The 10,038-nt window shown below is 29.7% G+C and overlaps 1 protein-coding gene across 2 annotated transcripts; it reads right to left on the bottom strand.

The window, feature by feature from the left end:
- Positions 1-5,549: 5,549 nt before the first annotated feature.
- Positions 5,550-8,283, bottom strand: Por (Protein-serine O-palmitoleoyltransferase por). 2 transcript variants are annotated; one of them, XM_083091272.1, is made up of 7 exons: positions 7,938-8,283; positions 7,349-7,641; positions 7,061-7,253; positions 6,760-6,985; positions 6,518-6,624; positions 6,211-6,437; positions 5,550-6,092 (listed from the first exon to the last, which is right to left on the bottom strand). In XM_083091272.1, the coding sequence occupies exons 2-7, from the start codon at positions 7,572-7,574 to the stop codon at positions 5,650-5,652; spliced, it is 1,422 nt and encodes a 473-aa protein (XP_082947398.1). In that variant the 5' UTR covers positions 7,575-7,641; positions 7,938-8,283; the 3' UTR covers positions 5,550-5,649. The 2 variants fall into 2 exon arrangements, with proteins under 2 accessions (XP_082947398.1, XP_082947399.1); XM_083091273.1 differs by having other exon boundaries at positions 6,211-6,413; positions 7,938-8,282.
- Positions 8,284-10,038: the final 1,755 nt, after the last annotated feature.

Below are 10,038 nucleotides of genomic sequence, written 5' to 3' on the forward strand. Positions count from 1 at the left end.
CATCGACGATCGGACTCTCTTATATTTCTCTTGAGAGAAAAGCATATAAGATGTCAATATCGATCTCTGTACATTTTAAAACAGTACTTTTTTCCTACCAGAAATAAACGACTCAATAGCAATGGACAAAGTTTCATTCTATGCGAAATTAAATTCCTAATCTTCAAAATTCTAAGTTATGACTTGCTTATAAATAAATGTCTTTCTTCAGTGTTTTATATTATATTTTCTCTCTTTATTTTAATTAAACGAATTTTATAAAAATGTTATTTTTCACAGACATTAAAGCTAATTCTTTACTTATTCCGATATTTAAGCCATATTACGTGATTAAAAATTTCATAGAATAAGAACTTTAAGAATTCTAATCTATTTTTTGCAAACGTCTCCCTCGCGCCACTTTTCATTCGCCTTTGAGAGAATTTAGAAGAAGAATTTAGTAGAGGAGCGCAAGAAACACATCAAACTACAGGTAAACACCATAAATCTTTTGAATGCATGTATACATCAAAGTACTTTCCATCCTAGCACATTTTGTACACGATAGCTCAAAAGTCTACAATGTAAACATAGAATACAAATTCATGCAATTACAATTCTTTTGAGAAATCCATTCTTACGAAAAAGTCGTCGTGTTGATAGAATGGTGATTATTTCTTTGATTGAAAATAAAAACGCGACATTATATAGGGTGTTCATTTTAAAACGTTCCACCCGTTTATTTCACGATTGATTATTTTTTGTGAAAAATACTAAAAGATGTCAATATTGTTTTCGAGTAGGACATTTAAGTACATTAAATGCAACGAAATTTTTTCATCCCCATCATAGGGATAGCTATCCCTTCAAAAATTTTAACCGGCAATATGAGTTAAGTGGTATATATAAGTGGTATTTATAACAAATTCAAAATGTTCTCCATTGTTTTCTAAACAATAATATAACGATTCTCAAATTCTGGACGAACATTTTGAAAAATTTTTACTAGGGGGGCATTTAAAATCCGTTGTTCATGAAACATGTAATAATGGAAAATGTAAACGATTTGCGTCGAAGAATTGTACAAGAATGCAAAGCTATTCCTGTAGAAACTTTTCAAAATGTTTGTTCAGAATTTGAAAATTATTTATATTATTATTTAGAAAACAATGTAGAACATTTGTTATAATAAATGACTAATAAATAAATTCTACTCCAAAATAAATTTGTACGTAAAACTTTTTTGACACCTAAAACTTGTAAGTACGATTTCTCGAAAAATATTCACTTAAATAAAAAAAAAAGAAAGAGAGAGTTGTACAGAGAATCAAAAGACCTTCAAAATGATATACCCCTATTGCCATTTCAGATTTTTGAAGGAATAGCTATTCCGACGAAGGGGATGAAAAAATTTCATTGCATTTAATGTATTTAAATGTCCCCCTCAAAACAAAATTGACGTCTTTTGGCATTTTTCACAAAAAATAGTCATGAAATAAACGAGTGGAAAGTTTTGAAATGAACACCCTGTATATAAAATGTGAATTTATAAGAAGAGAATTATAAGAATTATATCATGTATGACGAAGCGTATATATCTTATTATTCGTGAAAAAATAATCAGTACGTGAGAATATTAAAAACTCGTCGCATTTCTATCTTATCGGAGCAAATTACAAAGTTATAATGAATATTTCTTGTGTATCAATACTTCGATTAACATATTTCAGTTTATATAATTCACTGTGTAGAGATGTAATGGATTAAAAAAAATTTATGAATTTTGCTGAAAGGAAATATCTTCTTTTAAAATCGAACAATTGAATGCTAATTGATATTATGTCTTTAATTTGACGTTTATCAGTCCAATATTATTGCCCTTAATTTTTTGCGCATTCAACACGTAGTGATTTGTAATAATCTTCTATAGTCTTCCTAACAAATAAAGAACAATATTTTCTTTTTCTCGAAATTTTTACAAAATTCGTCAAAAATAAATTGGCACTTGCAACAATATTAGTGACAACAAATTAAAACAGAAAATAATGATAGATTTATTCAAACTAATTAGTTAATAAATTAATTAATTAATAAATTAATTTGGCAAAAAATTAAAAAAATATAGTCACGGATAAGCGAATCACACATGTCACACACACACACACACACACACACACACACACACACACACACACACACACACACACACACACACACACACACACACGTATATATATGTTTCTTATCTAGACAAATTTGTTTTTATCCCTTTATATAGGAAAGTTCCACGCATAATGCAAATTTTGCAAACTTTTTCCAAAACGCTGCTTTATTTAACATATGCATAAATAGAAAATTAAATATCTTGCGTTACTTTCCGCCAATTATTGCACAGCCTAATTGAATTGTACGCTCGCTGCTCTTATTAACCTTCGCGTATTTATTGCACGTGCTGCCGGAGATTCGCGCCGATAAACCGAACGCTCGGTTCCAATGTTTCCTCACACGAATGAACAATTCCTTTTTTCTCGCAATAGTACAATGACCAAAATGGGGTAAATAAGAAGACCAGGGATAGGAAACCCATGAGAATCCTGTCTCCTGGATAGGAGATATTCAGCTCTGAGATATTACGGCCGCTTATTTATATACTAATTTATCCGAACGACACTCTTTCTGCGCTGACTTGAAGTTACTTCAACGAGAACTCCGTGCTCCACGTCCGTCTCTCATTTTCGTCTTATTATTATTCGTTCATCTTTTCTTGTTATTCGTTTTCCGTCCTATTGGCGAGAACTCGTTTTGCCAACGCGATATCGTGATTTTTTACTTCGACCGCCGTCGCGAAAAGAACCTCATGATGACGCTAGTGGAAGCTGCGTGGCAAAAATAGAACACGCGGCTTATAACAGTGCTCGTTTTATTTACTTTTTGCTTGCTGAATTCTACACACATCCTCTCTCTTTTCACCTCACCTCTTTTCTCTCTCTCTCTCTCTCTCTCTTTCTCGATTCCTCAATGCCGCGGAAAGTTATTACACTTTTTGACGGGATCCTACGCAATTGTTATCTCCCTTTCCTCTGTAGTGTCGCAGCGAATTTCTCATTTCCATTTCGCAAGGAATTTATCCTACTGGCATGTATCCTACTGTAAAGTCTTTAAAAATGAAATAAACGTTAACGATGGCAATATTAAATATCAATATTATCACATAAAATAAAATGACTAATCTCATAAATCTCGCGCTAATAACTTTTAAATATTTTATTCACCAATACGTTGTTACATATGTATTATAAAAAAAAGTAGAATGAAATAATCACTACTTTATCAATCCGAGATTTACATAGGATTCGAGAAAAAAAGACCTCTTTTTCTCCAGCGTGTAAATACAAAATAAATGACAGCCTACATAATAATTCGAGACATTTGTGTCAGAGAGTGCTCTATCGTGCAAGTCGAAATACACATTATGTATGCTTTATTACATAGGATATCTGGGTTCGCACCAAGAATGTACATTTCTTGTATCACTCAAACTGTCAGAGCTTCATATCTTATTTCCTCTTGATTATATTGCGAGCATTATAGATTAAAGTAGCTCGAGTATAGTAGTATAGTAGTATAGTAACGGCGGATGAATGGCATTAGGAATTGTGAATCGGGTTAGCGTTAAACTCGTTTAATGGAAGTATAGTGATAGCGTATATCTAGGTAACTGCTTCTTAAAAGTCGTGCCTCATTCGCCTTGCAATCCGATTTCATCTGTGATTGCTGTACATATTTATTGCGATTAAATACATATGTATAGCTTTACGGGGGTACGAGAAAGCAAATGAGAAAAATTAAACATTGAAAATTTGAGACGAAAGGGCAGCGAATTTGTGCCTGGTACATACATATAAATATGTGTAGTTTTCGAAGGAATACCAGTTTTATTTTCTGTTGAACTTTACAGGAATTTACACGAATCATAGTTTGCACCTTAAATGCATTGATAAGAAGACATGGTTTAACGGGAACCACGGTCTAATATATTTTTAAGCCTACGAGATTAGACTTCCTAGATTTTATTGAAAGGTATTCAGAGAGATATGTATATCTATATATTTGTTTAGAAGATGAAAGATGTATAGACAATATCATCGTCCGAATCAACAGCATTAGAACCACTTTAACGTTTTTGGCGTTCTTTTTGCTTTTATTGAGATTTGTAAATATTAATTAATATTAATCGTTAAGTATATATAATTATGCAAACAGAGAGAGAGAGAGAGAGAGAGAGCCGTCGGTTCACATATCAAGCACATTTTTCGAACGTTGTTTTCTGTTATTTTCATTTAACTACGTTTATGCGCGTCAAAAGAGTACAATTTCAAATATTGTTGTTATTCTCTTTTTCTCTATATTTAAGATTAGTAGATCTATTCTTTTTGTGATTGTGTTCCATACTTATTTTGTTACATATCTGAAAAGAGTACGTGCAAACATATGCTTTTTTTGCTTTAAATAAAAACGTATATAGACGAGAAAGAATAGATCTGTATTACTTAAATATTTATCACTTTTTGGACATGCATGAACGTGGTTGTTATACATATATCCTTAGATGAGCTAAGGGAATACAGCGTATTCGCCAAGTTTGTTTTAAAATAAAAAGATCATGGCACGTCCATGATTATCGATGCATCCGACAAAAATTGTACAGTATATATCATTATTTTCACTCTTACTATTCCTCTTACTATTCGATTGTTATCATACATTATGATGACACGTTGATTATGATTGCAATCATTGTTATATCGTCAAATTACTTTGCGCTGCTATAGTTTATACATATACATATATATAATATATATATATATATATATATATATATATATATATAAAATATATTACTATATCATTATATGACCAACACACGTAATGTTATGTAACAATAAGGACTATTTTATTAAAATTGTCATTAAGATATAATTATATATATAATATGAACTTTATCCTTCCAATTTCCTTTCAATTGACAATATTATATATTTGTTTAATAAGTACTGATTTTCTAAAAATACATTCTTAATAAATTTAAATCTTGAAAAATTTAAATCTTGAAAAATTTACTAACAAATATAGCAATAATTAACATTAATAACATTTTAACAATAATTGTAGAACAATTGTCAATATAAGACAATTAGATGATCTCTAGAATTAGAAATGTAAGTATCATAGATGATTATATGCGACAATTAACTTCTTATAGTCACGATAATTCACATAATATGAATAATAAATTAGTTCGAAAATTTGTAAGGCAATTCTTGTTGTATACATATATGTTATCGTATACAAAAAATTCTTTTATTTGGGCAGATAACTGCAATAATATTATACCAGTTTAATTTTCTCATTATTTAAAAACATTTGAATTGCACCTTTTTTTACAAACTTTTATATATTTATCTTGTATATATATTAGAAATAATATAATTATTATCTTAGAACATATATTATTCACATTTTTTAAAATTAGACAGAAAAATATTTATAAAATAAATTGTAGATTTGGATTATATATAAACGATTTATTTTTTTTTATAAAAGAAATAATTAAGTACATCATCCTTAATAAAATTAATTGCTTATATTATCAATATATAAAATAATTTGCTACTTCATTAAAAAATATATACAATATGTAGCCAGAGCTACCCAGTGACTAGCGAATCCGAGTTCATTCCACTTGTCGATGGTATGGCTATAATTGTACCCTGTTTCTTGCAAATCGGACGTATCAAACATGAGACCTAAATAAGCTAAGTGAAACATCGCCAATCCGGAGAATGCCAAATTCGTTATAAACACCCACCAACAATTAGAAGAATTATGTTTATGCATGCATTTTCGTTTGGCACACTGTTTGGACGCGATACAAGCGTCAAAAGTATCAGCAAGCATAGCCCTGAGTTGAAATTCAATATATGTATAAAATCCTAGACTAAGTAATACAGCTGCCAGTTGAAAGTTTAATCCATGTAGAAGAGAACTTATTAGGTATGTGAAAATCACGGCACCAAACGTTCCAACGTTTTTAATGCTAGGACGGAAAATATCTGTAAAAAATAATATTAGGACTAATTTAAATTTTATTTTAATTCTTATGTTTTGAACACTTTATTATATGATTGTTTTTAAACAAAATTAGCATTCCGTTTTGAAATTTATACTTACAAGTTTTTAACCAATAATGCATTGGAATGTTCCAATAAATGACAACCTGTACAAGTGAGTGTGGAAACTCAATGTACAAAGGCTTAACTATCATTGATGTTGAAAGTGGAAATCCACCTAAAACTAACAGTGCTGAACCTATGTATGATACAAAATAGTGGGATGCTCTAAAAGACAATGCATCTCGATATGCTATCAACCACCTGAAAAGATTAAGAAAAAAGAATCTTGAAGAAAAAAAGAACATTCTTTACTTGAAACAGAAAAATTAAATATTTATAAAAAATTTGAAATTATAGATACTAACTTCCAAAAACTATCTACAAATATCCAATGCATCCAACAATTTGAAATGCTTAGGAAGACAAAGGAAAGAAAAGCATATCCCATGCCACATATTATCCACCATTTTGCCTACGATAGAATTTTTATATTTATAAATCATTATTTTCTAAACTATATTTAAAAACAGTATTATTTTTTCATTGATAGATATATTTTTGTATAGTATAGTAAAATTATTTATAGTACTGGAAATTACTTATATACCTGAATGTGTGTGTTAGAAGAACAACGCAATAATAAGTAATCCTTGAAGGATACCCATGGTCCAAATAGACAAGTTACTCCACAGAACATGTAACCCATGTAACTATAAATATCTGGTAAGTTGTTCAAGTCATTTCTATCAATGGCGACACTAATTCCTTTCATCACCATAATCATAATGACACTGTGTACTTTATGCCATATAACTGATTGCATAAAAAATTCACTGAGGATAAATTGAAGTATTATTTACTGAAATATAAGCATATAGCAATCTAAGAAATATTTTATTAAGACATACCAATATGCAATTATCAAGAGAGATGGTAAAAAGATTCCTATACCACCATGCAATTTTTTTGGCACGTATAAAATAGCATAAGAAAATAGAACATATACAATCAATACAATTAAAGATTCGTGCACATAATAATGGATAATATACAAGCCTATGATTACTGATAATATATGAAATGTCTTGTATGATATGTATTCTGAAATATAAAAGAATCCTTTTAATTATGACATAAATAAAATGATATATATGAAAAATATAATAACACTTTTAACATAGGAAAAAGACTCTTACGAATGTGAACAAATAATCTAAATAGGATCGTGCAACCCAACAAAGGTAACAACCTATATCCTGTATCATATAGACTCGGGTTAAGACAATATTGATACAATTCATATAGAGTTTCCTTTTCTGTATCTGCGTAATCATAATCATATTCGACATTATTGTGTAAGCATCCATAATCCAAACAATCATCTTCATCACTGTAGAAGACTGTGGCATCTATATCTTCCATCACAGTAACAAAGAATCCAATGACCGATTAACATAGCACATTGCAGAATCAATGTACTGCGTTTAACCTGTTTTTCCAATGTAGAAGTAATAAAATGTGAAAATTTCATAAGTAAAAAAAAAATATAAAACAAATAAGCCATAATTTCATAATTTGAAGCGAGTAATTTAAAATTGTATGAAAAGATAATGTAAATTCAATCAAACACAAATAAAAAATTGAGACAAACAAATTTTTATAAGTAATTTTACAAGCAATTATATGTAAATTGTTGGTATAATTATGTAAAATCAGACAGAAAAAATATGTGCAGAATAAAGTATTAAAGATTTAAAATGTAAAATTAATATCTTAAAAATTTACCTCACTTGAAATTACGTGATGCAGCCTGTGTACAATGAAACGCATGTGCAAACATATAAGAAGATTATGATAGAATTTTTTCGTATTTCTTCTTATTAAAATCTGTGTCTAATAATTATGCAACCGACACAATCTAAGCGAGTACAAATTTTAAATACAAGTTCTTTAAACAAAAGTAATTTGTGGCACAAAAATTAGTTATTTACTGAAGTAGTTTCAACGCCGGGAGCGCATGGACCTAAGAAGATATGGATGGAGTCTAAAGCCGGGGCGGTGTGAAATTTGCGGTAAGGGGGGTGTATAGCTCTGTCTCTTTCCAAAAGCAACCTTCGGGTATTTCCGTCGCATATCCGATAATGCCCGAAAGGTTATATATCCCATATTAGCTAACTTTCGAATAAAAATACATGTATTTTTATTCGAAAGTTAGCTAATATGGAATATATAACCTTTCGGGAATTATCGGATATGCGACGGAAACACCCGAAGGTTGCTTTTGGAAAGAGACAGAGCTATACACCTCCCTTACCGCAAATTTCACAGCCCCCTCGCCCATATGAGCGCTTTAAGCCGACGGCACACGGTACGATTTTTCGTACTGGATTTGATAAGATTTAGTAAAATACTAAAAATGCACCAATCAGAATGCAGCATTTCTAATATTTTACTAAATCTTATCAAATCCAGTACGAAAAATTGTACCGTGTGCCGTAGGCTTTAGACTCCATCCATATCTTCTTAGGTCCATGCGGGAGCGTCCCGTTTGACCACGTTGCGATTGACCACAGCCAATTAAATGGGGTCTGTTCTTTTTAGCTGCACTGCTGCACTAGTGCAATAAGTTGGAAAGAGACAAAGGGCCTGTTCTTTTTAGCTGCACTGCTGCACTAGTGCAATTAGTTATTCGTATTAAGTTAGCCGGAAATTTTTCAGCCAACCAAAAATCTCCTTATGGAATCGTTTGTATTTCGTATGAAAATGTTTGAAGTGTGATTAAAAACGTTTGTGAGTAATTAGAATAATTATAAAAAATTAATCATTTTTACAGTATGTAGTTAGCCAACATAACTAAATATTAAAAATTCTCCTTATGAATCGTTTGTATTTCGTATGAAGAGTTTTGAAGTATAATTAAAAAGGTTTGTGAGTCATTAGTTTAATTTTAATTAAATTTTTTTATATTGTGAAGTTAGCCGGAAGCTATATAAAATGGACGCCGTCCTGTGATTGGTCGATTTGCTTATGGTAAATACTAAAATTTTCTCATGGTACTGACTTTAAGTGTAAGCAAAACGAGCAAATTTATCTCTTTTGTAACTTTTAATCCATGACTAATTTATTATTAATTCCGCATAATCGCATAATATATCATGGATCGTGGATAAGCGTAGATAATTGAAATATGTTTTTCTACCAATAAATAAGTAAATCTTTTATAATTGTTTTATAATGTAGTCATCATTCAGAAAATGATTACAATTTGTGATTATGTATTTAATTGTTATTTTATATTTGCTTTCAAATAATAAACTATATAATAATAAAATTTATATAAAAAGATGGTAATATATGTAATCCAATTAATTATAATTGACAAAATAATTTCTTGTGAAAAAATAAAAGTAAAAAATATAGAAGAATTTATTTTATAGCTTGTATAAAAAATCAGTTTTATGCTAAGTATATTATAATTTTTTGGACTGTAGTAATATTTAATATATAATTTTTGCATTATAAATATATATTTCTGATATAAAATCTATTTCTACAGATAGTAAGATCGGCTGAGTTATGTCACAGAATATCGGAAGGCTTACATCAAAATGCGAGAGAGAGGAGATGGCATATATCAATATGAATCCATTGCTGATGTTGTAAGAGCAAAAATAGATATCTCTGTAGATTTTATTATTTTTGCATCCGAAAACTTGAAAATTGCACATGCCTTATCGGAAGTAAGTCTTCTTTTGTATTTTCAAATATATATAAGCGCACATTTTTAGCATATTCTTTTATGTTATCATTTTTTCTGTTGATTATTATTGATTATTATTGATTACTTTGTTAATTATTGTCAATTTTTCAGATAGAAGCTAATATA

Source organism: Camponotus vicinus, unplaced genomic scaffold (assembly GCF_025532165.1).
Source record: "Camponotus vicinus isolate PSW18456_S1 unplaced genomic scaffold, iyCamVici1.0 SCAF_2, whole genome shotgun sequence".
NCBI lineage: Eukaryota > Metazoa > Arthropoda > Insecta > Hymenoptera > Formicidae > Camponotus > Camponotus vicinus.

Coding starts and splice junctions, on each gene's coding strand:
- Por (XM_083091272.1), bottom strand. CDS start 7,574: ATGGAAGATATAGATGCCACAGTCTTCTACAGTGATGAAGATGATTGT. Junction 6,625..6,759: donor CTTCTAACACACACATTCAG/GTATATAAGTAA, acceptor ATTCTATCGTAG/GCAAAATGGTGGATAATATG. Junction 6,093..6,210: donor GCATTATTGGTTAAAAACTT/GTAAGTATAAAT, acceptor TATTTTTTACAG/ATATTTTCCGTCCTAGCATT.